This window comes from Ruditapes philippinarum, unplaced genomic scaffold, assembly GCF_026571515.1.
Source record: "Ruditapes philippinarum isolate M1 unplaced genomic scaffold, ASM2657151v2 ctg6653_1_1_1_1, whole genome shotgun sequence".
Lineage (NCBI taxonomy): Eukaryota > Metazoa > Mollusca > Bivalvia > Venerida > Veneridae > Ruditapes > Ruditapes philippinarum.
In genome coordinates this window covers 14,797-41,438 of record NW_026860564.1, presented here as the reverse complement: position 1 = coordinate 41,438, position 26,642 = coordinate 14,797, and the positions used below count along the sequence as shown (strand labels likewise).

The 26,642-nt window shown below is 32.5% G+C and overlaps 1 protein-coding gene across 7 annotated transcripts in view; it reads right to left on the bottom strand.

The window, feature by feature from the left end:
• The window catches only part of LOC132760627 (uncharacterized), a 34,712-nt gene extending 9,065 nt beyond the window's left edge, over positions 1-25,647 (bottom strand). The window contains exons 1-19 of one of the 7 annotated variants that reach the window (XM_060752640.1): positions 25,544-25,647; positions 24,065-24,186; positions 23,159-23,301; positions 21,975-21,989; positions 18,967-18,981; positions 15,826-16,121; positions 15,341-15,491; positions 14,828-14,992; positions 12,449-12,558; positions 11,944-12,031; positions 11,225-11,256; positions 10,756-10,847; positions 10,253-10,385; positions 7,333-7,410; positions 6,333-6,472; positions 5,574-5,749; positions 4,365-4,448; positions 3,583-3,740; positions 2,494-2,609 (exon numbers count right to left, since the gene is read on the bottom strand). In XM_060752640.1, the coding sequence (XP_060608623.1) occupies positions 2,494-2,609; positions 3,583-3,740; positions 4,365-4,448; positions 5,574-5,749; positions 6,333-6,472; positions 7,333-7,410; positions 10,253-10,385; positions 10,756-10,847; positions 11,225-11,256; positions 11,944-12,031; positions 12,449-12,558; positions 14,828-14,992; positions 15,341-15,491; positions 15,826-16,121; positions 18,967-18,981; positions 21,975-21,989; positions 23,159-23,301; positions 24,065-24,177 (2,105 nt within the window). In that variant the 5' untranslated portion in view covers positions 24,178-24,186; positions 25,544-25,647. Of the gene's footprint in view, positions 1-2,493; positions 2,610-3,582; positions 3,741-4,364; positions 4,449-5,573; positions 5,750-6,332; positions 6,473-7,332; positions 7,411-10,252; positions 10,386-10,755; positions 10,848-11,224; positions 11,257-11,943; positions 12,032-12,448; positions 12,559-14,827; positions 14,993-15,340; positions 15,492-15,825; positions 16,122-17,232; positions 17,275-18,966; positions 18,982-21,576; positions 21,607-21,974; positions 21,990-22,075; positions 22,112-23,158; positions 23,302-24,064; positions 24,187-25,543 lie in introns of all 7 variants that reach the window. The other 6 variants (XM_060752639.1, XM_060752642.1, XM_060752641.1 and 3 more) reach the window with 6 other exon arrangements.
• Positions 25,648-26,642: the final 995 nt, after the last annotated feature.

Here is a 26,642-nt window from a genome sequence, read left to right as displayed (position 1 = left end):
CGTTCTTAGCAATCGTGTAAACATTTACAAAAAATTGTAAAACGTGGGCAGCCTTACTTAAAAGGTTCTCCTAAAAAAGTAGATATATTAAAACATTTTCAAAATTAATTCAATTCTTGCTTATAATAATAAAAAAAAAAACACAAAAAAATGTGAATTCATAACGCAGTGTTGGTTAGAATCAAACCAGAGACCTTCAGATCAGTAGCCCCTCGGCATCTATACAAATATACCTCACCTACTGACATGTGAAGATAACAAATATTATCAATATATTCGTTTGATACAAGCTGTTTATTCAATGACCTTTATGAAAGTTAATGAAGATGATACCAAGAACAATACTGTTGGACACAATATAACCAACCCCCCCAAAATATGCCCAGAAGTAAAAGAAAAAATTTTTTGGGATATAGATGTAAACTTCTGCAAGTTAATGAGAACTGGTCAGTGGGCTGATGTAATTTAAAGGTATTCTATTTTTTATGAACTTCTAGAATGACAAAGTACATGTAATTTATTATAAATGAAATTGAAAGGTATAACAAGTAGAAATTGATTTATCAGCACCCATCAATTTTTTAAGCTGTGTCTCACTTACTCCGCAGAGCCCAGGACCAACCCGGTAAGGTTACCAGTATATCCGGACAATCCGGGGGAAATTATTGTTGCAGTCACACAACCCCGCAGCCACTATGGTATTCCCAACTAACCAAGCCAGGATGCGCTCCCGGACCATCCAGGCAGAGCCCCAGGTGAAGCTCGGTTAATACAGTTGCTTCCCGGTCGATCCAGGCAGACCCCTGTAGATTGAAAATTAAACGCTACGAAAAGATTAACATTGAAACATAATTTTTATTTTAAATATTATTCTATTGTTCCAGAAACAAGTTAATTCATTGATATTTCTGAAAAATCCTTATGCCATACTGGATAGAAAAGGGGAAATGCAAAGGGTTTTAAAACAAAACAAAGTGAATATCGCAAAATTTTTGGATTTTTTGAAATGAACCGGGCTTTGATGGAAGCTCTACCTGGATTCAACCGTAGCCCATCGTATCCTCCAGGGCTCGCCGGCTCCTTGGACTTCCAATTTACCGACTCTGCCAGCATTCACCGGGGCTTTACTGGTATATAACCCCAGATCATCCCCGGTTTGTGCCGGAAGTCTAGTACGGTGCTTCCCCTTGGTGTAACCCTGGTTATTCCCGGAGAGCTAAGGTTTCAAGTAGATCCATGGGCCTGAGAAGCCGCAAGAGCTTTACTTCCCCCGGATCATCCAGGACCCCCCTGGTGGTGATATTAAGGAGTATATTTTATTCCATTCCAGGGTCGAATGCCGGATGTTCCCAAGTCATCCCAGATGTTGTCGGCAGTGTGTAACGGATGTTACCCCGGTTGTTCCCGGTTACTAAGAGCCCGAATCACCCCGGACGTCTACCAGGGCTCTGCAGTGATGTCAGTGAGACGTAGCTTTAAGTCAAACACATTATGAGGACCTTGTATTCAAGTTGTAATGGTGTCTTCTTCATATTTCCAAACAAATATTTTTCAAAAATTACAGCTTACTAAACGTCTTAAACTGCAAATGGTGTCAACATTCTATCATGCAACCAGTAAAGATCAGAGCCCGAGCATAATTATCCCTTTAAAACATTTTGAAATCTAAAAGATTTTGAATTATTTCACTAAAATTGAAGGTCCGTAATTTAATAATATCAATTGGGGGTATTTAAAGGATTAAATGCCAGCAGCTGCAAAGGGTGGCTAACCTTACTTTTTATTTTGAAATACATGTACATGTGCCTAAGATAGCATTTATACCATTCTATAGAATAGCATATGAATTTATAATTACCATAAAAATTAATTTTAGCTTATCCATAACATATTTTTAAATAAAGTGGATAGGCTATATTATTCTCTATTGAGGACATTCATTCTCTTCAAACTTTTACTGATTATTCTTACTTTCATTATTTTTTATTCATTCTAAACATGACTTTGCACATATTATAATCTTATTTTATAATGGCTACATGTATTTTATGTGATTTAGAAGTAATGTTTTATTTTATCCAATTATTACATCCTATAAATAAGATGTGAGTTTGAGATACTTCCGTTTTGCACAAAGAAAATAATTAAAATTGCTCAAAATTTGTGCGGAAAACAGTTGTAACTTGAGATACTACCCTTTTGCACAAAAAAATATGTAACAAATTATCAAAATTTTATTTGCAAAACGGTTGTAACTTGAACTTATTCAAATATCTTTTTTCAAAAATAATTTGCTTCTTTTGTCTTATTTTGTTTCTAATTCCTTAACTAAAATGTATATATTTTCCTAAAATGAAACATTTTTATTCATTAACAAAAGTTTTAAAAAGTTTTTTCATGCTCCTAAAAAATTTGCTTAAATTGAGTTACAACCGTTTTGCGCTAAGCCCGCGTACTATACCTTTTCATAATCTAAGTATTATATAAACTTACCTTTGGAATGTATCAGAAAACAAGGCAATAAGAAGGTTCAGGCAGAGAACCGCAGACAAGAACAGCCAGGTACCAACCAAAATGTCAGCCATGATAGGATCTATAGCCTTCATTTCCTGTAAAAAAAGGTCAGAGGTCAAACATCAGATATATGTATATTTGTTTTTTAAAATGAAAATTATTTACACTGATTAAGTTACGAGCACCAATGTATATAGTATCATAAGTTATGTTTTGCTTTAATCTGTGCACTGAATCTCAAATTTTGTATTGACACTTCTCAGATAGAAATGTTCTCCCTTTAAAAAGCTTTTTGTTATTTGACATAATATTAAGATATAGTGGGCTTCAGGAAGTAATAATAATTAGCCTTTGCCACCAGCTATGGGCAAGACTGGCTGCACACCCATGAAGTCTGGCCTGAGGCTTTATACGTTTGGTGTCTCTATCTTTATATTATTATACTAAAATACCTTAAACTTTAAACAGACTGTTCCAATTTCAAAGCAGGTGAAAACCATTTCACAAAAGTATGGTAATTTTCAGAATGGTATCAACTGTCTTACAGAAAAATAGCTATCACCATTTCCAGCTGTGATTATTTATTAACTGAGCTGCGTCACGACAAAACCAACATAATGGGTTCGCTATCAGTTTCTCTACTTGTTATAGAGTTTGTAAGCGAAGAGCATGGATCCTGATCAGACTGCGCGGATGCGCAGGCTGGTCTGGATCCATGCTGGTCGCAAACCCATTATGTTGGTTTTGTAGTGATGCGGCTCATTTTTATCCGACTGCTCAAGTTAAGTGATGTAAAAGTAACAATATTAAAAGAATCATGATGGTCAAATAACACTGTTGTATGGTATTATATTGAGGCTATGAGTTTCTGTCCTTGCAGGAACTCTTCCTTTCAGATTAAGAACATTGCAAATTATAATATGAGAAATATTACATACAAACTGGACTTTGGTCTTTTAAATGTTTATTGGCTGGCTAGCTGGTGTTTAAATTCTAAGAAGCCATTAGTGGTGTTTACATATTTTTAAATACACACTCTACAAGATATAAGAAAAAAAAGCATCTTACATCATATGCATATTCATCTACTAGTGTCATTCTCCATAAGGAAAACATTGCTTCATTAAAATTGATGAAACCATCTACAGTAAGCTCTGTTCTGTTAGCTTGGCCCGCAGTACCTTCTGGATATTTGTTGCCACCAAATATCATCCAAAATGCACACACTGTAATACACAATAAATAGATCATAATCCTCCAATGAATTTTTTGGGTTTTTTGTTTTGTTTTGTTATCGTGTTTTATGTTGCACCAACACAGTTCAGGTCATCATGGCAACTTTCCAGATTTACTGGTTGAGAAAGACCTCTCAAAGGCCTTTTCTATGCATTATTTCAGGGCACCGGAGTAGAACCACCAACATTCCGTAAGCTAGCTCAACAGCTTCCTCACACAAAAGAATCTAAAGTCACTGTCAGGATTTCCAGTGAAATATATAATGATGGCACATTGAACATTTGAAAAAATGGTATACTTAACCATTTATAGTAGGTTTACAGATATGTAAAACCCTTGATTAGAAATAAATTCAATAAATAAATAAACCTAAAACTTGTGATAAAGAAAGAAAGTACCGAAAAAATGTAAAACATACAAGACTTAAGATTAGATTTTATAAAATAAGTAAAATTTACAAAATGTAATGAAAGGACATAAAATAATAGATAATGTTTGTGACATGCAATATGAAAGCTGGTTGATTTAGAATATTAAACTTATAATGAGACAGACAAGTTCATAAAATTGGTGAAATAAGGTATTGCATGGGTTATAAAACAGGTAAAACTTACAATATGGAATGTAAAACTCAAAATACAAGAAGGCAAACTTCAACAGATCTGATATCATGGCACCAACCATCACAACAAATGGTCCTGAAATAGAAAAATAGTAAAAAGTCATTACATTAATGCATTAAAATATCATAAGTAATAATTAATATTAATAAATTAATTTCCAGTTTAAAAATTTCTGGGGTTTTATTTTACCTGCCACCACTTAAATCAAGTATGGAAAGAGGCGGCTTTTTGCAGAAAACCTTATAAGGGGTTTTGTGTTGACTTGGTTGTCAACTGAATGTCCTTGCAACATGTTATAGGACAGCCATTTTCTTTTCTGCCTAATACTTATGTACCCTCCTATCTGAAAGAATGACTCAGTTTCTTTCAGACATAATAAAACTGGCTAAGAAACAATCATTGAGTCACCATCAGTCATATACAGTCATTCTCTCATACTGCTATATCAAAATACTATGGTGGCTGATTTACGCCATATCGTAGTTTCGCTTCTTTGCCTCAAAATGTGAAAATGAGAAAACATGAAAATACAAGAAATAAGGTGATGAGAGAACATTTGTTTGTGTAAGATTCAACTCTTTATTTTTCATAAATTAAGCACCAGACATGCTAGTGTGCTCCACAGTAAGATGTCACTGTACATTTTTGCTGTAACTAAATTCCATGTACAGAACAGGGAGCAAATTTCTATAATTATGTCACTGATTTTCAAAATGTGAGTATCAGAGTATTTCAGAGTAGTCAAGAGTATTTCAGTATCTCATCATAAAGTATAGATACAAATTTTAAAATCAGTTTTTCAAATTGTGAGATATGAGTCTTTATTCACCCCGATATATTTCAGTTGCTCATCAAAAAGTTTAGTTACGAAGTACAGAACTTCTCAGACAAACACCTCGTATAATTATACAAGAAATGAATATTTGAGCCGTGTCACAACAAAACCAACATTATGGGTTTGCAACCAGCATGGATCCAGACCAGCCTGCGCATCCGTGCAGTCTTATCAGGATCCATGCTGTTCGCTATCAGTTTCTCTACTTGTTATAGAGTATGTAAGCGAACAACATGGATCCTGATCAGACTGCGCGTGCGCGGATGCGCAGGCTGGTCTGGATACATGCTGGTCGCAAATGCATTATGTTGGTTTTGTCATGACGCGGCTCATTTTTGTTTCAACTTATAACATCTCTTACATACCAAGCATTGAAAAAGCTCGAATGTTCTTCATCAGCCTAAGCCACAGAAATATGACAACCACAGCTGTGAGACGTATGTGGGCTCGCGCCACGGCATCAGTGTGATCTACAATGTCTGCAACATGTGTGCCAATAACTGCAACCAATAGTGTATAACAAAACCAGTCAAACCAATTCCTGAAAAAGATAGAGGGAAAAATATTAAGGCTAACACTTTATAGTTTCTGTACTGAAATGGGTCAAACTGTAAATGTCAAAAATGTTTTTCTTTAATTATTCTAGGAGTTTTTCTCCATTTTTCATTAATAATCACTTAAAGACGTTTTCCGGAGTTTTCATATAGACATATAAGCAAAATTAAAACTGTTCAATAGTGCAAAGTTAAAAGAAATTCTATAGAAAAGTTTTAATTTTGCCTATATGTCTATATGAAAACTCCCGAAAACATCCTTAACTTGTGAAAAGTGACCTAAAAAATGTAAAGTGTTTTAACTTAATTGGGTAAACAATAGCACAAAAATAATATTTTCTATTTAAGTTTGAGTACACTTCTGTATTTTCTTTTGTATATCTTGCTGTTAATGATAAGTTATTTGTAAATGACTTCTACAAATATTTAAAATAAGAATAAAGTTAACTGAACCAATGTTTACATGACTGGTTGCAGGTATTTTTTACATTCCATACAAACATATAATATTCACAAATCAATGAATCATTTTTTATGACTGAGCAAGTTCGCATACAAGTAAAAACTTACCACATATCAGAAAAGTATCTTGTATTACTATCTTCAAGATTTTGGAGTTCCTGATTTAAAAATTGTTCTTCCTCCGGCCATCTTGGATGACAATATTTTAAATCCTCATCTATCTCCTCTCGACGCCATTTCTTCCAATTCTAATTACAATAGTACAACAATGTTTACCCTTATAATATATATGTATACAGAATATCATAAATACCGTTTAAATTTATTGAATTATTAACACTTCTTCATAATATTTCATAACTTTGACATTTAAACTTGAAAAACATATCACCAGATAAAAATATATTAAATAGAGGATATTGAATGAGTGTAAGTTTAATACTGAATTTATTGAAAGTTGACTTAAATTATATTATACGAGCCTCTGGCGAGCATAATATTATTTAATTTGATGAGTTCAAGAAATTCCGTAATGGACTTACACAAATTTAATATTCTATTTATCACATACCAAAAGTAACGACCATTTGAAGTGAAAAAAGACCAATTTTTATTGATGCGCCTATAGTATAATGCTAATATTAAGCGTGTCTTCAAACACTATGTCTGTATAACGCAAATGTCGTCATGTCAAAATATATGCACAGCCATACAATACCTTTTTTACGGAGCCGCAAAATCGGCACAGGTATGTGATAAAACTACATTGTATTACTTTGTTTCACAAACATTTAACTAAAAGTCTTCCCTCCTTGTTATTGTTTCTTTACCAGTATCTAACCTTCTTAAATGATTTATAATGCCCACTGTATAACTTTCACTATCACTATATAATATATCTAATTTCAACTTTTTCCCTTATAGATCTTCAACCTGATGCAAACCATCCAATAAAACTTAAACTATATAAACATTTCAATCTAAGACCTTTATCAAAAATTCAAAACAATCACTATAATAGCTTTTGTTTAAACATGAATTGTAAAGTAAAAAAAGAAAGTTTTTTATGATATTATATTATCAAACATTTCATGTGGACGTCACTTACTATGTCACTTTCTTTAGATCTCCAGTATTCTCTGATCTCATCTATGACCTGCCACATTGTAATCCCAACAGCAGCAGCCTGTGAATTACAACAAAGTTTTATAATAATATTCAACAATTTATGATACAATGTAACATGTTTTCTTCTCATGATGTATTTTCTTTCTTCTAGACAAGAAAAGATCTTTTCCCCTCATGGCTCGGGGATGGGGGGACGGGGTTTGGTTGAGGTTTTAGAATTGCAGCCACTGTTTATCTCTGCATGATCGAATGAGGCAATTAAATGGGTTGGAATTACTGGAGTCTATGCATCTCTAAGCTTCAATTGTTGAGGAAGTTTTGACTCCTTGTGTTGCATTAAGTTTGTAACAACTAAGGTTAGCCAAAATCATCTTTCCTGTTTCACCGCCATATGACCTAAATTGTGTTGGTGTGCCATAAAATGTATTATAAACTGTGATTAACTGCAATTTTAAATAAAATTGCATGGCACAAAGGCTAGAATGTACCAGGGTTCCCGCTGTCGCTGGCGCTAAATGCGACAAATTATTAATTCTGGCGCATAAAATCTTTAATTGGCGAATTTAACTGGCGCCAACGTAAGATAAAAGCATCCAAAACAGTAATTTAAAATATATAAGATCTTTGTACTTAATTTTTGTAGGAAAATATCATAAAATTTTCCCACTGTGTGCATTGAATGGGAAAAGTGTGTTTTATTTTTATTGATGTCTTTAAGTTATTGAATTTTGTTATGTTAAAAATTATCTTGTTAGGTAAACTACTTTTTTAAAACTTTTTAATTTAAAGTTTTACATTCACTACCATATTTTTGCCATTTTAAAATTTACTCTTTAAATTTCAAAAAATTTCATTTATAAAAAGACATTTCACTAGATATGATCGGAACAAAACATATTAACAAGAGGCAAGAGGGCCATGATGGCCCTGAGGTCGCTCACCTGTATATAGGCCCCCCAACCCCCACCCCCCAACGTTGCAGGGCCAATTTAACCCAAGGGCTTTTATTTGCACAAACTTGGTAGATACCCATAAGAAGATGTTTCATGCTAAACATCTAAGCTCTAGCTCATTGGGCTTTTTAAAAGAATATTTTTTTTAAGTTTTTACTATACACATATAATTAAAAACAATGACAACCCTGGGGCCGGGCCAGTTTTGACCCCAGGGCTTTTATTTGAACAAACTTTGTAGACACTTTACTAGAAGATGTTTCTTGCTTAATATCTAAACTCTAGCTATTTGGGTTTTTTCAAAGAAGATTTTAAGTTTTTGCTATACACATATAAAGAAAATCAATGACCCCCAGGGCGGGGCCAATTTTGACCCCAGGTCTTTTATTTGAACAAACTTTGTAGACACTCACTAAAAGATGTTTCATGCTTAATATATCTTAAACCTAGCTATTTGGTTTTTTTCAAAGAGAAGATTTTTAAGTTTTTGCTATACACATATAAGGAAAATCAATGACCCCCGGGGCGGTGCCAATTTTGACCCCAGGACTTTTATTTGAACAAACTTGGTAGACACCTATTAGAACATGTTTGATGCTAAATATCTTAGCCATAGCTCTTTGAGTTCTTTAAAAGAAGATTTTTTAAGTTTTTTACAATATGCATATAGGGAAAATCAATGACCCCCTGGGGCGGCCAATTTTGACCCCAGGGCTTTTATTTGAACAAACTTGGTAGACACTTATTAGAACATGTTTTATGCTAAATATCTTAGCTCTAACTCTTTTGGTTCTTTAAAAGAAGATTTTTTAAGTTTTTACTATATGCATATAGGGAAAATCAATGATCCCTGGGGCGGGGCCAATTTTGACCCCAGGGCTTTTATTTGAACAAACTTGGTAGACACCTATTAGAACATGTTTGATGCTCAATATCTTAGCCATAGCTCTTTGAGTTCTTTTAAAAGAAGATTTTTTTAAGTTTTTACTATATGCATATAGGGAAAATCAATGACCCCCGGGGCGGGGGACAATTTTGACCCCAGGGCTTTTATTTGAACAAACTTGGTAGACATCCATTAGAACATGTTTTCATGCTAAATATCTTAGCTCTAGCTCTTTGGGTTCTTTAAAAGAAGATTTTTTAAGTTTTTACTATATGCATATAGGGAAAATCAATGATCCCCTGGGGCGGGGCCAATTTTGACCCCAGGGCTTTTATTTGAACAAACTTGGTAGACACTTATTAGAACATGTTTCATGCTAAATATCTTAGCTCTAACTCTTTTGGTTCTTTAAAAGAAGATTTTTTAAGTTTTTACTATATGCATATAGGGAAAATCAATGACCCCCTGGGGCGGGGCCAATTTTGACCCCAGGGCTTTTATTTGAACAAACTTGGTAGACACCTATTAGAACATGTTTGATGCTCAATATCTTAGCCATAGCTCTTTGAGTTCTTTAAAAGAAGATTTTTTAAGTTTTTACTTTATGCATATAGGGAAAATCAATGACCCCCGGGGCGGGGCCAATTTTGACCCCAGGGCTTTTATTTGAACAAACTTTGTAGACACTCACTAGAAGATGTTTCATGCCAAATATCTAAGCTCTAGCTCTTATGGTTTTTAAAAAGAAGATATTTAAAGTTTTTTCTTTCGGTTGCCATGGCAACCAGAGTTCTGCATGGAATTAAATTCTTTGAACAATTTTTAAAGGTGACCACCAAAGGAACATTCCTGTGAAGTTTGGATGAAATTGCCTTAGTGGTTTATGAGGAGATGTCATTTAAAGTAAAAGTTTACGGACGGACGACGGACGGACGCCAGACGAAAAGCGATCACAAAAGCTCACCCTGTCACTTTGTGACAGGTGAGCTAAAAATAATTAATTGAACGGCAGTTGTTTAAATGTGTCAAAGTGTGAATTATTTAACAGAATATATAATTACCAATAGAACAATCCTCCACCAATGTTCCGGAAGTTTATATAGATGGCGCTCATCGTACTCTATCGTAACTCCGTAAACCGTCCATAACATAATGTACACGAAATTAAATAACAATGACCCGTATGCACGCCATCTGTTACAAAACAACAATAAACTTTTGTCAAAAAAAATGTGTAAGATTTAATTAGAACAACAATAATCGACATGATTAAAACTTTATTTACATGTAAATCATTTTTTCTTTTTTCAGCATTTTGGTTTGCTATGGCTTGGTTCATAATGGTAACTTTCAATCATAACAGATTTAGGAAGACCCAAAGAGCAGTTTATGGTTGTCAGAACAATATCACTTGGATTCAAACTATCATGTGCTACCAGCAAGTTAATCATATAATCTAAAAATATCTCTTTTCAAATTTATCAATAACTTAGCACTGGTACCACTAAAATAAATTTTCTGAAAATTCAACAAAATATCTCAGTTAATACACAGAAACAATCACCTTGCAAATTTCTCCCACATGATCCTGGTCAGTGTAAGCATAACTGACTGTGTCAAAATGTCATACTGTTTATACTTTACAGCAACTTGTAACTGAAATATCAATAAATATAAATGTTAATCAAGCACCCAGATAACCTATATGCATAATCTTGAATAATTCCTATGAAAATCAAGCACACTGAAATAAAAATATTTTCATTGTAAAAATAATAAAGAGCATCAAAAACTAAATTCCAAAATTTCTAAAATCAAGCACTATAGCGCTAGGATTTTTGTTCTAAAAATTATTGTCATTGAGTAATCTTAACACCTGTTAAATCAAATGTTCATTTAGAAAAGAATTTTCTATGCTGTGCTAGGATATTTATATAATATACTATATTTATAATCTTTTAGCTTCTTTCCCCTTTTGTACATTTTACTTGAATTTTTATTATAAGTTTAATGTACAGAGATTGAGCACTTACTGGCATCTGTGTGTAGAATTTTGGATCTTTAACTGAAAAAAAAGTTAGAGAATGCAAGGCTATATCCTATATCATATTTTATGTTTTCTTTGACTTAAAATTTTCTGATAGAATTACATTTTTCAAAATTATCTTGTGCAATAATTGTAAAAAAATTACATAATGTGAGTTTTGGTTGTGGTATATTTTACTTGAATTTGATTAATTTCTAAGTTTTTTTCTTTATTCTTTTTGATGGGGTAATATGTCGCACCAACACAATAGAGGTCAAATAGCGACTTTCCAGCTTTACTGGTGGAGGAAGACCTCAGGTGTCCTTCCATGCATTATTTCAGACCCAAAACAGGCACCTGAGTAGAACCACTTATGTTCTGCAAGCTGGCAGGATAGCTAATCCTCACATGAAAGAATCCAATTTGAACCCACAGGGGTGAGGATGAGGAGGAGTAATTTCTGAGGATGAGGGACAGAAAAGTTTTTGTCAAAGGTATGAGATTAACATTTTTTTTAAAAAAAGGAAAGAAAACAAGCTCAGTTTCAACCTTAAAATGGCTGAAAAAATAATATTAAAATGGTAATGTAATATCTTTTAATATTTTGTACAAAATAATGAAGCAAAAATCTGTCTCTGTCGAGCAAAAGTCTAAATGTAAGAATTTGATATTTAGATAAGCCACATAATAAACTATTGTTGACAGTGAAATATATCTAAAGTATACCTCTATCATGTGTGAGTAGGTTAAGGTAGAAGTATTGTTTTCTGTTAGGACGGTCCTTCAAGTGGAACTGTTGAATGGCCTCAGCAGCCTGTAAACACATAAATATTACATAACTTAGTTAATTCCTTGAAAATCATACATACAGAGTCATGGTCTTTAATACAATGCAATATTACTTGAACAAAACACATATAGAGAACAACTTTATTCTTTAATCAAAAAAGCTTTAAGAACAAATTATGGTACGGCATTTTGACCAAGCCAACACTTAAAGAGGGAAAATGTCTGCAAAACACGATAATTCTAAATTTTGAGGAACAGTTTCTGAGAATATTATTGTGTTTTAATGAAAAACCATAGACAAGTTTGAAAACTGCTTTGAAAAATTGAATTCTACCTTCTAAACACGCATATTCTGCTATATACAATTCATGATAACAAAACTAGATGCTGTTACAATACTGTTCATTGCATGGTATAAATTAATAACATAAAGGTGACTTACAACAGGAGGCATTTTAGTGATCATCCAGGATATTACAGACTGCCCCTTCAAATCAGTGACACCAGCAGGTGCCTCTAAATCTAACAACAACCTCGCTGTCTCACTGCGATCTAGAAAAATAAAACGTTATCATGAATGCATAACTGAAGCATCACATTTCTATACTTATTTAGCATAATTATGGTGTAAGCTTGAAGCTGATTTGACCAAAGTCTGCTTCATGTATTTATTCATGAGAAATTGTGTATGGGAACCAAGTGAGGCTTGAACCAACAACCCCTTGGTTTAAGAGACAGTCAACTTATTGTTTTATTTCTGTATAAGGCATCACACCATCATGTAAAGGTAATGCTTTATACTGTAATCAAGCATTTCTAACCCTTTTCATATTAAAGATCTTAAATGGTCTGTTTTTCAATCAGGACAAAACTTATAATTGCTCATTTTTAGGGGAAAAAAAATAAAACAAGAGGGCCATGATGGCCCTGAGGTCGCTCACCTGAATATAGGCCCCCTGGAGCGGGGCCAGTTTAAACCCCAGGGCTTTTATTTTAACAAACTTGGAAGACATCCATTAGAAGATGTTTCATGATGTTAAGTTTTAACTACACACATAAAATGAAAAATAATTATTCCCCCCCACCCAACAGGGCAAATTTTAACCCAAGGGCTTTTATTTGAACAAACTTGGTAGACACCCATAAGAAAATGTTTCATGCTAAACATCTAAGCTCTAGCTCATTGGGTTTTTTAAAAGAAGATTTTTTAAGTTTACTATACACATATAGTTTAAAAACAATGACACCCTGGGGCGGGGCCAGTTTTGACCCCAGGGCTTTGATTTGAACAAACTTTGTAGACACTTGCTAGAAGATGTTTCATGCTTAATATCTAAACTCTAGCTATTTGGGTTTTTTCAAGGAAGATTTTTAAGTTTTTGCTATACACATATAAGGAAAATCAATGACCCCCGGGGCAGGGCCAATTTTGACCCCAGGGCTTTTAACTGAACAAACTTGGTAGACACCCATTAGAACATGTTTCATGCTAAATATCTTAGCTCTAGCTCTTTGAGTTCTTAAAAAGAAGATTTTTTAAGTTTTTACTATATGCATATAGGGAAAATCAATGACCCCCTGTGGCAGGCCAATTTTGACCCTAGGGCTTTTATTTGAACAAACTTGGAAGACACTCATTAGAAGATGTTTCATGCTAAAAATCTTAGCTCTAGATCTTTGGGTTCTTTAACATAAGAATTTTTAAGTTTTTACTATATGCATATACTGAAAATCAATGACCCCCTGGGGCGGGGCCAATTTTGACCCTAGGGCTTTTATTTGAACAAACTTGGTAGACACCCATTAGAACATGTCATGCTAAATATTTTAGCTCTAGCTCTTTGGGTTTTTTAAAAGAAATTTTTTTAAGTTTACTATATGCATATAGGGAAAATCAATGACCCCTGGGGCGGGGCCAATTTTGACCCCAGGGCTTTTATTTGAACAAACTTGGTAGACACCAAATAGAACATGTTTCATGCTAAATATCTTAGCTCTAGCTCTTTGAGTTCTTAAAAAGAAGATTTTTTAAGTTTTTACTATATGCATATAGAGAAAATCAATGACCCCCTGGGGCGGGGCCAATTTTGACCCCAGGGCTTTAATTGAACAAACTTGGTAGACACCCAATAGAACATGTTTCATGCTAAATATCTTAGCTCTAGCTCTTCGAGTTCTTTTAAGGAAGATTTTTTAAGTTTTTACTATATACATATAGGGAAAATCAATGACCCCCTGGGGCGGGGCCAATTTTGACCCCAGGGCTTTTGAACAAACTTGGTAGACACTCACTAGAAGATGTTTCATGCCAAATATCTAAGCTCTAGCTCTTTGGGTTTTTTAAAAGAAGATATTTAAAGTTTTTTCTTTGGTTGCCATATCTTTGGTTGCCATGGCAACCAGAGTTCTGCATGGAATTAAATTCTTTGAACACTTTTTAAAGGTGACCACCAAAGGAACATTCCTGTGAAGTTTGAATAAATTGGCCTCGTGGTTTATGAGGAGATGTCATTTAAAGTAAAAGTTTACGGACGGACGATGGACGGACGGCCGGACGCCGGACGAAAAGCGATCACAAAAGCTCACCCTGTCACTTTGTGACAGGTGAGCTAAAAATATATATATACTGATTAAATAGCACCAATGTGTTTTGCATTGGTTAAATGGGATAGTATCTGCTGCCTAAAGCAGACTTAGATACCTGTACCAAACACCTTGGTTGTATTTTCATTTTTGAAATAAATTGACATTTATCTTTTGTTATCCAATAAAAATTCATCCAAGAATGTACATCCAGCCAATGAAATGTACTAATACATACCAAGTTCAGCAGCAACATGTAAGGGTGTTCTCCCCTTGTAGTCCCTCACCATCTTGTATTTACAATGGCGTTTAATGAGGGTTTTAAGAGCATCTGTGGCGTCATTTCTAGCTGCGTAGTGTACAGGTGTTTGTAATTCTCCAGCTGTAAGGGCTTCTTTCTCAGCTTTAACAATCAAGTTAAAATAAAAATAAAAATTGAAAAAAAAAACAAAAAAAAAAAAAAAAAAATATTTTAATTCTGTGAAAAAGTGGCTTGAAAAAATTCTTAAACAGGCTTCCATTTCAAAAAAGTAGGGTAATATTTCTAAAAAGTTATTTTTGTTTCTATAATACCACATAACAAGGTGAAACTGTCAACTGCCTGTAATCTAGCTTCCATGAAGAAGAGATTATTCAGAATCATTGATAAGATTTGAACTCACAGTGCGAAGGGAAAGCATACAGCGCCTTAAACATTACATCTCAGTCATTGACGCTACTTGTTTTTAAAAAAAAATTCAACTGTACGTACCTCCTGCATCAATCAACACATTGATCATGTCTGGATAGTTGTCAGCAGCTGCAACATGGAGAGGAGTTCTGCCGAAATTGTCCGCCTTGTTCACGTCTGCATTCATGTCTATCAAAAACTTGGCAACATCAGTATGCCATTTACTTGCAACCTGGAGAAAGGAAATTGAAAAATCTAAATAAAATTCACTTTTAAATGACCTGTAGAATATATAAATGTTTGCGAGACATTAATGTTGACATTGGCTTATTCATTGAATTCATGCATGGTTTTAGAGCATGTTCGTATGTTTTGTTTTAATAGCATAATTATGCGCATTATTACCAAAATTGTACAATAACTGTTGACCTTTTAGGCAAACATTTATTTCATGGCAATGCCATATATAAACTTAGTAAATGTTTTTTTGTACCAACCATCTTTACAATATAACCTTAAAATCTTTTCTTAACTTTTCCCCTATAAAAAAATCATTAATTACTCACCTCATGAAGAAGGGTCTGCCCATGTCTGTCTGTACAATTTATATCAGCACCACTGGTTACTAACGTCTCGACAAAATCTAAATCCACAACCTCATCGTCTTTTTGTGATTTTCCTAATTTGGCGAAATATTGGAGTAACGCACGATTACTTGCGCTCGACATAGACTTTGAAGTGAGCTTATCCCCGAATAACTTCTGGTTCCCGCTGACAAAGTCTTCATGAATATCATCAAGACCAAGGCCGCCAATAGTTCCCCGTTTCTCTGCAGCATTTTCAGCTTCACCCACAGCAGCACCTGCAAAATTATACAAAAACACATTTATCAATGCATTGTTTTTTTATGTTCACTACCTAAATATTTTTTTTGCCAAGAAAAATCATTAAAACAAAAAAACGAAGACTCACTTGAAGTTGTAAGTCATGTATCAGAATAATGTTAAATGCATTTAGTACAGTTTAAATTTGAAAAACTAAAGCAATATAAAATTTCTGAATTTCAAAATATCTAAAATCCAGGAATAAAGAACAGTATCGTCTAAGAGATAACAAAGTCATATTGTAACACATATCAATACATGTTGGAGATCATATAAAGCTTGAAAAATGTGAGGAAAAAAGTAAGTAAAAATCATTAAGGTAATTTATGTCAAACAAATAATTTTTTTCATAATCAGCATCAAATCATGACAATGTTAATCAGTTAGACAAAAAGTAATAGGTTATTTAAAAAAAAATATTAAAGGCTATTTATTCTTATAATAATGAATTTTACTTGTTATGATGTTAAAATTCGTAAGTGAAAAAGGCTAAGTTGACCATTATAACTGCAAAACAAAGGTGACACATCAAAATAGAACATACATGTATTTACATCATTATGACAGTTTATGATTAATTTACTTAGCCTAAATGTCACCAATATAGAGCCAGGCCAGTCTACACATCTGTGCAGTCTGACCAGGTTCTAAATTTTTGGTAGCTCAAGTTTTGTATTTAGATAATTGAAATTCCTTAAACATTGAATAGACTGTTCAAAATTGCAAGACCATTACACAAATTCAGCAGGTTAAGTATGATAATTATTTCATCATTAATACTAAGTCCAAGTTGATAAAACAAGGAAATAATACACATAGGGAGTTAGAAGAGCAACTATATTGAGGCAGGAAAACAAGGCCTTACACACAACAAGGTAAGAATACTGCAAAGCTTCATTGCTCTTGACACAATAAAGTGTATCTGTTAGTGAATAAGTTAAAAAAAAAACATGACATCACAAAGTCATTCAGGTTAATGAAAATTTTGCTTTTGGTGTTGTTAGGTTTATGTTTTTGTTAACAGTATAGGATTCACATTTAATAACAAAAAAATATTGTTTGAAAACTCAATTCTATATTAAAGTATACCAGGTTTCTGCCTACTGTCATGCTCATCAAATCCACATGGATCTATTCAAGTTGAACAACAAAACAGAATGTGAACAGTTGACTTTTGCTAGTTCATATAGAAATAATACAATAATGGCGCAATATTATATAATTTTATAACCTTTGCATAGGATTTTAGATAAAAAATCATTTCATGTTGTTATGTAAATTATATAAATACCTACCATAATATGCATTATTTTATCACCATTATGTGAAGAATAATTTATGTAACTTTCATTATCAGTGTGTTGTTTCAAATTCAATGGATACATTTCATAGCAGTGATGACAAAAAATGGTCAAAAGTAAATCATGCAAAGGACATTTATAAACAGGACACAACATATATGTATGAACAGAACATGTATTTTACTAAAATCATTGAAACGGGTATGAAAATGAAATATATACAAGAAAATAGCAGTAATTATCGATATATCGGTTTGTCATCTGATATCTGATATCAATGTATTGTCAACATGCTTTACTGCAATCATACAGTCATTGCAGGGGCATAGAAAAAAAATAAAGGGGCTTTAACAAAGACATAAACTTAAATATCAAAACTAGGAATTGCAATACTATTAAAACTAAATATAAATTCCAGATATAGAAATTATACAACTACCAATAATTCATAGCATGCCTGTACAATATGTTTTACAGTGAACTAAAATATATATGGGTTTAAACATTAAGGGCTAGATAATCCTTTTAAAATGTATACAATTTTTTATATGTACCAAAATTGAATATTCAAAAGTCATTTTTTTCTGTTTAAGAATAGGTCCTCAATTACGAGCACACCTTGTACCTCAATTACTATAATATAACGTTCAACGACAGAACTGTTTCTTGGCTCCAAGGGAACAAGCATTTACAGAGTGTTTGTGGATATAATATTATGCATAAAAGTTTGAGTTAAAATATTAAAAAAAGCAGAACTTTTAAATGCATTAGCATCTAAGTGTTATATTTTGAATTTAAAAAAAAGTTCGCAAAAATTCTTTCAGAATCATAATGGTAGGATTTAATTAAGTGTTTAAAAGTGTTAACGAAATGAAATGCCACTTTCAAAAATGATTGCTATTAAATCTGATTATTTGAATGTTCTTTATCAGAAAATTAAAACTATACTAGTAAATTAAAATTGCATCTTTTATGATGAAACTGGCACAATACCATCATATGTAAATAACTTTTATATAGGTGTTACTGCTATTTCTGAATACCAATATACTGTCATTGCTTGTATATTAAAGAATTTTAGAGTTAAGAGTGGTTCCATCAACCTCTTTCAGACATAAGGAAAACAGACCCTGAATCAGTCATCAGGCATGCCATTGTTTTATACTTGATTGTTTTTCTAGCTTTAACACTTAAAGTGTTTAAAACTAAAGAAAGGAAGGTGCCAATGAAACTTATAATAAATACAAACAAATAAAAAATTACTCAAGCAAATAAGTCTGGTACCACTTGCGATGAATATTTATTCTTCTCCCAAAAACATTATTTATTTATCTAAAATCACTTATACTACTTACACTTACTTCCGAAATCATAACTCATAATTATGTTATACAAAACGTTAATTGTCAATATTAAAACCCGTGTTATATTTTGGATTATCTGCCCTTTTAATACCAAAAATAAACTAAAGGAATGATTACAATATTCTACAACAATAGTGGCAGTGTCTTAACATACATACCGCTCACAAGCCGCACTGTTGTCGCAAAAACAGAAAAAATTAGTAGACATATTAATAACTAACTTAACATATAAACCATGGGTTAACATGTACAATATGAATTCTGATCAGAAAATATCTGAGCCGCGCCATGACAAAACCAAAGTAATGCGTTTGCGACCAGCATGGATCCAGATCAGCCTTCGCATCCACGCAGTCTGATCAGGATCCATGCTGTTCGCTTATCAACTCTATTACAAGAAGAGAAACTGATTGCGAACAGCATGGATCCTGATCAGGCTGTGCGGATGCGCAGGCTGGTCTGGATCCATGCTGGTCGCAAACACACTATGTTGGTTTTGTCGTGACATGGCTCATTTCTTCTCTAGGGTGTTTAATGAAATCAGTTTTGTATTAAAGGTTAAACTGTAGTATGGTTATGTTATAGAAAATTTTTCTTCTTAGAAGCACTATGTTAGTCATGTAAATATGATACTAAAATAGCCTTGTTCCATCTTCTGTACAGACAGACTTAAAATAATCAGACCTATTGTCAAGACAACTATTTTCACGACAAATATAAATATGTAGACCTGCTGCCACAGTACTAAAGTACAATTATTTGTGTTATTTAGTGCAAATGTAAATTATTTAGAACATTATCGTAAGGTTCATTTTGTTTTATAATGTATTATGAATAAATGAATTTCTTTAGACTGTGTGGTCAAGGATAACCTATGAAAGTCGAGCACTTATTTCAAGTAGGGTCCTTACCTCACCAGACTCCCAAGGCAGCTTTGAGATACAAGGAAACCTCAGTGAGTGGGAACCTGAGTCCCTAGCACTTACTGAAAAAACCCTTGGTTCTTTTGCATGCCCAGTGTACAGGATTACCTGGGTTTCTTACTAGTAAACCTCTAGGTAGGTTGGAAACACTGGAAGTGTCTCTGAAAAATCCCAAGGGTGTTACCCAGGATCGAACCCAGAACCTCTGGAGAGACAATCAGTGGTCTAACCAACTGAGCTATCATGCCATCTATATATTTGTTATATCAGAAAACTAATAACAAAAACCACTTGAGAAAAAATATTATCATTCCTAATTAGAAAAAAATATTATCAATCGATCTATTTCCGAATCTAACATATCATATTTTCTATTACTAAAATATTTCCAATTTCTTTTGGTAATTTTTCCCAAGCTAGACTAAAAAAAGGCCTCAAGATTATTTAACAGACTGCTATTGAGTTATTCTTTACTATATTTTAACAAAATGAATAACTATAATTTTAATAGATCATGCTTGATACATAATTTCTATATACATGTATATTGTATAATTGAAAAATGAATTTTAATGGGATGACATGCTAATGCTACTGTGATCTAACTGCAAAAATATCCATTAAGCAAAATGAATTGTGCACTGTAATTTTTCCCATTGTCCCGTGAACAGTAAAGAAACAGTAATAGAAATAGACTTTTGATTCTATGGTAAAACATTCTATGGTAATAATTCCAAATATTTGATAATAAGATAATTTTCACTGAGAAACATTAAATATCAATTATTTCCTTTCACAGACAAACATTTATATGTTGCTTTAGGTTACAATACCACTTAGAATTGAAGATTTACTTTTTTAAGTAAAAAATATGTCCTAAAAAAGAACAAGTAATACTATGTGGTGTATAGAGCAATATTAATGATCTATCATGCAAATATAGTGTTAGTGTTTATTATCATGCAAGTTATATTATAGCATCTTATAGCATCTAATTGGTAAATAACAGATCTGTTAACAGAATTATAGAGCCCCATGTCATGTTGAGGTAAAATTAATGCAGACTTTAATTGACTTAGCAATTTTAAGTCAGAAATTTCTTGGCCTGGCCTATTCACATCACTATGCAGTAAATAAAAAAGAAATGTTTTGTAGTTATTACTTTTGCTCAATTAACATTACCTTTAGGTATGTTAATGCTAATTTTAATTAACATTATATTTAGGTAGGTCTAAGATTAAATATTATGCTAAATTAGCATTATATTTAGATGTGTTAAAACTAATTCTGCTGAATTAGAATTATATTTGTCTATGATAATTATGCTAAATTAGCATTGTATTTAGATAATGTCTATCATAATTATGCTAAATTAGCATTATATTTAGGTATGTTAATACTAATTATACTGAATAATCTTTAATAATTAATAATATGCTGAAATATCATTTATTTATAAATATTCAGGCTTTTTTTTCATGGAAAGATGAACTGAAAATCCTTATTATACAAACTGTGTCATAATCAATCAAGCTATGACAGTGTTGCAAAATCTTCATAATTGGGTAAAAAAGGATGATTCAACATTTACAATGATAACAGAATTTCTGAAAAAAAAAATCTACTATGCATGGGAGATTAAAAGAAAAATTAAACCAAGAACATTGGACAGTTCAAATTAAACCTGAACAATCTAAAAATAAAAGCTGACTAACATTTCATATACAAAAATTATGTTATTAACTTATCAAACATGCAAAGCATTATTTTATATATTTTTTTATAAATTTGCTCTCTACTTGTTCTATTTTTAAGCAGTTGTTTCTATGGTTACGAAACACTTACAACATAGATTTTCCAAATCAAATTCTCGTCCTATGTGAAGTGTACATGCATAAGGTGAGGAATATGAACAAAACAAAATTCTTTAATAACATAAAATAAAATGAGCCAATACCATGACAAAACCAACATAGTGTGTTTGTGACCAGCATGGATGCAGACCAGCCTGCGCATCTCCACAGTCTGACCAGGATCCATGCTGTTCGCTATCAGTTTCTCTACTTGTAATAGCTGGGTTTGTAAGCGAACAGCATGGATCCTGATCAGACTGTGTGGATGTGCAGGCTGGTCTGGATCCATGCTGGTTGCAAACGCACTATGTTGGTTTTGTCATGGAGCGGCTCAAATTTATAAAAATATGCTAAAAAATGCCATAGGTGCTTAAAGATAGAACCATTTACCTCCTGTGTTCACTTCTATATAGTAAAGAATAGCATCATTAAAGATAAGAAAATAGAGAGACATAACAATGAGGATGCCACTCAATGTGTCAACAATTTACCTTTCGCTATCACTCTTACACAACTTTTAATTGCATCTATATAAAGTTAAACAAATCATATACACCTTAATAACTCTTCTCATTATTTTTTAAACCCATTACTTCATAGATGATTTCAGATCATTATACATTGTAAGTACCATAAAATTCATAAGTTGATAAGATAAAAAGCACACCAATATTTAAAATAGGTCTGACTATAAAACTGAATCATTATGAAACCTGAAGATTCAAGTCCTTGAAATTATTGCTAAACACCCTTAAACTATCTTAAATGAACAAAGTGTTCATCTTTCAATCTGAACAATTCACCATTCTAAGGGGAAATTTTAAAATTTGTATAGACAAAATAGCAAAAAGTGCAGAATATGATCAGATGGCACATGATCATCAGATCTATGTACTAACTGATTGTAGTCTGCACTCATCAATTTTTTCCTTCTTTTTTTTTTGGGGGGGGGGGGGGGGGAGGGGGGGTCTTGTTATTGGGCCTTCCCTATCTAAAATACACATTTTTGTCCCAATTCCAATCCAAAAAAAATCAAAATATAAGCTTTAAATATCATATTCCCTAAGTAATGACCAAAAAAAATACTTGATTAAAATTTAATATACATTGATGCAAAAAAGATTTAATTTAGAGCCATATATATATATAAATTTTTTAAGTATATTTAATAGACCTTATTACAAATGAAAAAGTATGCCTATGAAGTAATGGGCTTTCAGCTAAATTAGTCGAAATCTTAGTTAACCTCTGATCATAATGTCAATCTAGATTGTCTCCCCTACATAATTTATATGAAGATTTATCATTTAGTTAAAACATCATCCTACATTCACTTAAATCTTTTCAATCATTTTTTCCCATAACATTATAATGCTCATCCATTATGATAGTAACCAAAATACCAATACCAAATACCTTTACACTATAGATACAAATAAATAAGACATTAATTAGGTGGAATCTAAATGTGTTAATGAACAAAATGGTAGAAGTTTAAAACCGTTAATAAAGATATTAAAGTAACAAGTCCCTATTGTCAGATAGATAAAGATGAATACATTATATGCACTTACTGTTCTTTTTCCTTTTTCTTTTTCTATTAACAAAGTCTCTCCATTTTGAGGCAGTTATCCTTACATCAATAAGGTTTTGTAAAGCTTTGGACCTTGTATTATTGTTTTTAGATTGTACATCTCTAATGTTGTTTAGAAATGGACTGAAATTACAAATAATGTTGTTTTTTAGAAATAATATTTGAATTATAAACACTTATTCAGTTAAATATTTGAAATCTTTATAAGATTCCCTAGTTGCTTTTGAAACTTAGCATGACATTTAATTGAGGACGGTTTTTCTACTAAACTCTCTGTGCAATACCAGCTTTAGTGAGAAGTGTATGACACATTAAGTAATGTCCAAAGCCAGACTGGATTACCACCAAGCCAGAACAGACTAAATTTACTTCTCACTTATTGATTTTATTATCATGATAGCAAATCGCATATACAAATGTCCTATTAACGGACAGTTTAGGTGTATTATAAAACTCAAAAGAATTATAAAAGATGGTCACAGGTGTGTACTACACCAACACACAGCAATGGGAAAAACAGATGATTATTTTATCTTAAATTGTTTTATTTGCATCACTCTTGTAATTTTATCCACTGCTGCCATTTGTGTCAACAGGGAATTGATAAAATAATAATACATGAAATTTGAATATAAGCTGTCATACATGTCCTACATTTCAATAAAGTATCCATTATTTTAACAGAATTCCTAAGGTATATTAAACAAAAGCTTGATAAAATTCTTATTCATACAATGATACATGTATGTTTTCATCTGCACTACTTTGTTTTTAAAAAGTTACAACAGAACACTTAATTCAAAAGTAAATTTACGTTATAAAAATTAATTTCTTGTACACCTAATCATCAAATAAAAGTATCTCATATTCATAAAAAATTACACACCTCACTTTGTTTCTAACAGAATTAGATGCAGGTTCTAGTTCAAAACTATCATTGACAAGGCCAACCTTGTTTCTCTTCCCCTTCTTTTTCCCATCCTTACTTTCTCGGTCCATGTTGGTGCCCTAAAAAATTGTATAAAGAATTCAAATTTTTCATCATTGCTAAAAAACTTTTAGGAGCAAGTTTAATTAACAAAGGAACAGTTTGATTGATATATTGACAAGCTAGACCAAATATCCCTCAAGAATTATTAAACATCCTTTATGTACAAAGGCTTGTGTTATAAGGACATACAGTTCTGACCATTGTTAGAATCAAACTCAGGACACTTTAACCCATTACTTCATGAGCATTTTGTGAAAAATGGCTGTTTTCATTGAAAAGTCTCCCGTTACAAGTTCAAATTGCTATAATACTATAAAAACTGCTTCAACACTAATCAAACTTGGCACAAATGTTGACTGGACCATTGTCCTTGCAACAACATGCTCAGGCTTAAATTTTCTGTTACCATGGCAACGAGGGGACATCTCAAAATTGCCAAAAATCACTATTTTGCGTTGATTTTTTCCATCATAATTGATTTCAAAGTGCTGCAACTTCTCAATGGATTGAGATAGAGTCAAATGCTTTTCAGCGTTGGTTACACGTTACCTTATGATCAATCTGGGGTCATTTATAGCCTCTCACAAGTCCAAAATTTTCTTGGCGATGAGAGGGACTCAGCCCCCCTTCAAACCCCCCAAACAGAAGGGGGCACATCCCCCTTCTGGCAACCCCCTGATGTGTCTTTTGGTTGGGGGGCCGCGCCGAAAAACTGGTCACTTTTTTTAACAACATTTCTCAAACAAAAACAAGTGTTAAGGGCCTAAATAATGCATTTTTTCACTATTTGAGACAACAAAAAGGGGGGTGAAAAAGGCGTTAAAAGGCGTGTATATAAAGTAATGGGTTAATTAAGAGGTAGGCACCTTAACTTTAATGTTTCGGTACCAGTGATTTTCTCACAATGTCATCAAATTATTATCAAGTTACTTGGTGCAACCAGAGACATAGATAGTTATCTATGTCTCTGGTGCAACTGATAATTTTCACAAAAACCCAGTGGTCACATCTTGATCTGTTATTTCTTACTTTTAGTGTCTTTGAGACTGAATATTTACTTATTACTTGAAATCATTGTAATGACAGCTTTATTGCCTTTAAGAGTAATTACCTACCATTTTGGTACCAAGAATTTGAAATTTGGTGGACAAATGTTAGAGTTATTTAATAAGCCTCATATTTCCTTTTAACTTTTGTTGTCTGTGTTAAACAGTTAAGTACCTCGGAAATATGAGGCACCAGTATACAATTATCAAAAACAAGGTGCCCGAATAATATGAGACATTTAAACTGGTGTCAATGACAACAAAAATACAGTAGAAATAATTGGAATTATATATGAGAAAATTAAGTATAAAATCAAACGACTTTTACTTTACACAGAGTACAGGCAGCGAAAAAAAAATGTGTTCAGACTAATTGAGACTGGCATCCGCCATTGTTATTTACCTTATTGCCACTGACGACACAAATCACTGTTTTCCTGCTTTAACATAAAGCGGAATATATGAGCCGGTAACCTTTCCATAAAATACGAACTGAGGGCATAAAACGAAAAGTTAAGTCAAAACAATTAAAAAACTTGAATTTTAGTGCGAAGTCGTATATATGTTAATAATTCTTTTCTTCAGTCTAATAGTCTAAATGAGGGCTGTGATCAATTATTCCGTGTTATAAAGTTTAAGTTCTGCTTTATCCAGGTTTAAAAGTGTACAGTAGACATTTACCTTAACATGACCACTGTTGATCATATACAGGCCTAAATCAGACCAAGATTGCGACATTTTCAATACCAGTGACCACAATACCATGGTGTAAATATATATATATTTTTTTCATTTTATTCATGTTTCTGTATTGTGACAGAAGAAAGCCCTTGAGATTTATTTCTATAAATAGCCTAAAAATTAAATATAAAATACATTTTTTTATCTTGGCATTTAAAATTTCAAAATTTCTTATATTGAAGCACGTATTTATATTACAAATATATGTAATATAAATCCGTGATTGTAGCTGGGATTTGAAAGATCTTTAGTCCAATATTGAAGCATTTGAACATGTAGCAGCAAAATTTCTTAGTGAGTAATATATACTGTAGCAACATATTTTGTGTTACAGAGTCAGATAATCATATCAGAGATAGAAACATGAAAAAACATACGTACATTTTGTACGTACGTTAATTGTATTTTAAATCTTATTTTCAAACCATACTTAAACTACAAAACCATATACATCTCCTCATTAGCTAGTATTGTTACAGATTAAAATTATTAAATGCCTCTATATAAATAGTTTAAGTGACTTGTATATTTCAATGGGTTTTGTATTAATTGCAGAATTATTACATGTACATGTATGCAGCCAATAAGAAGCAACTCAACCAAATTTCCAATTGATCACCCCAGAAAAGGGAAAAGTGTCAGCTATATCTATCTATATTTTGTAACACTTTGTTCAGAGTGATTAC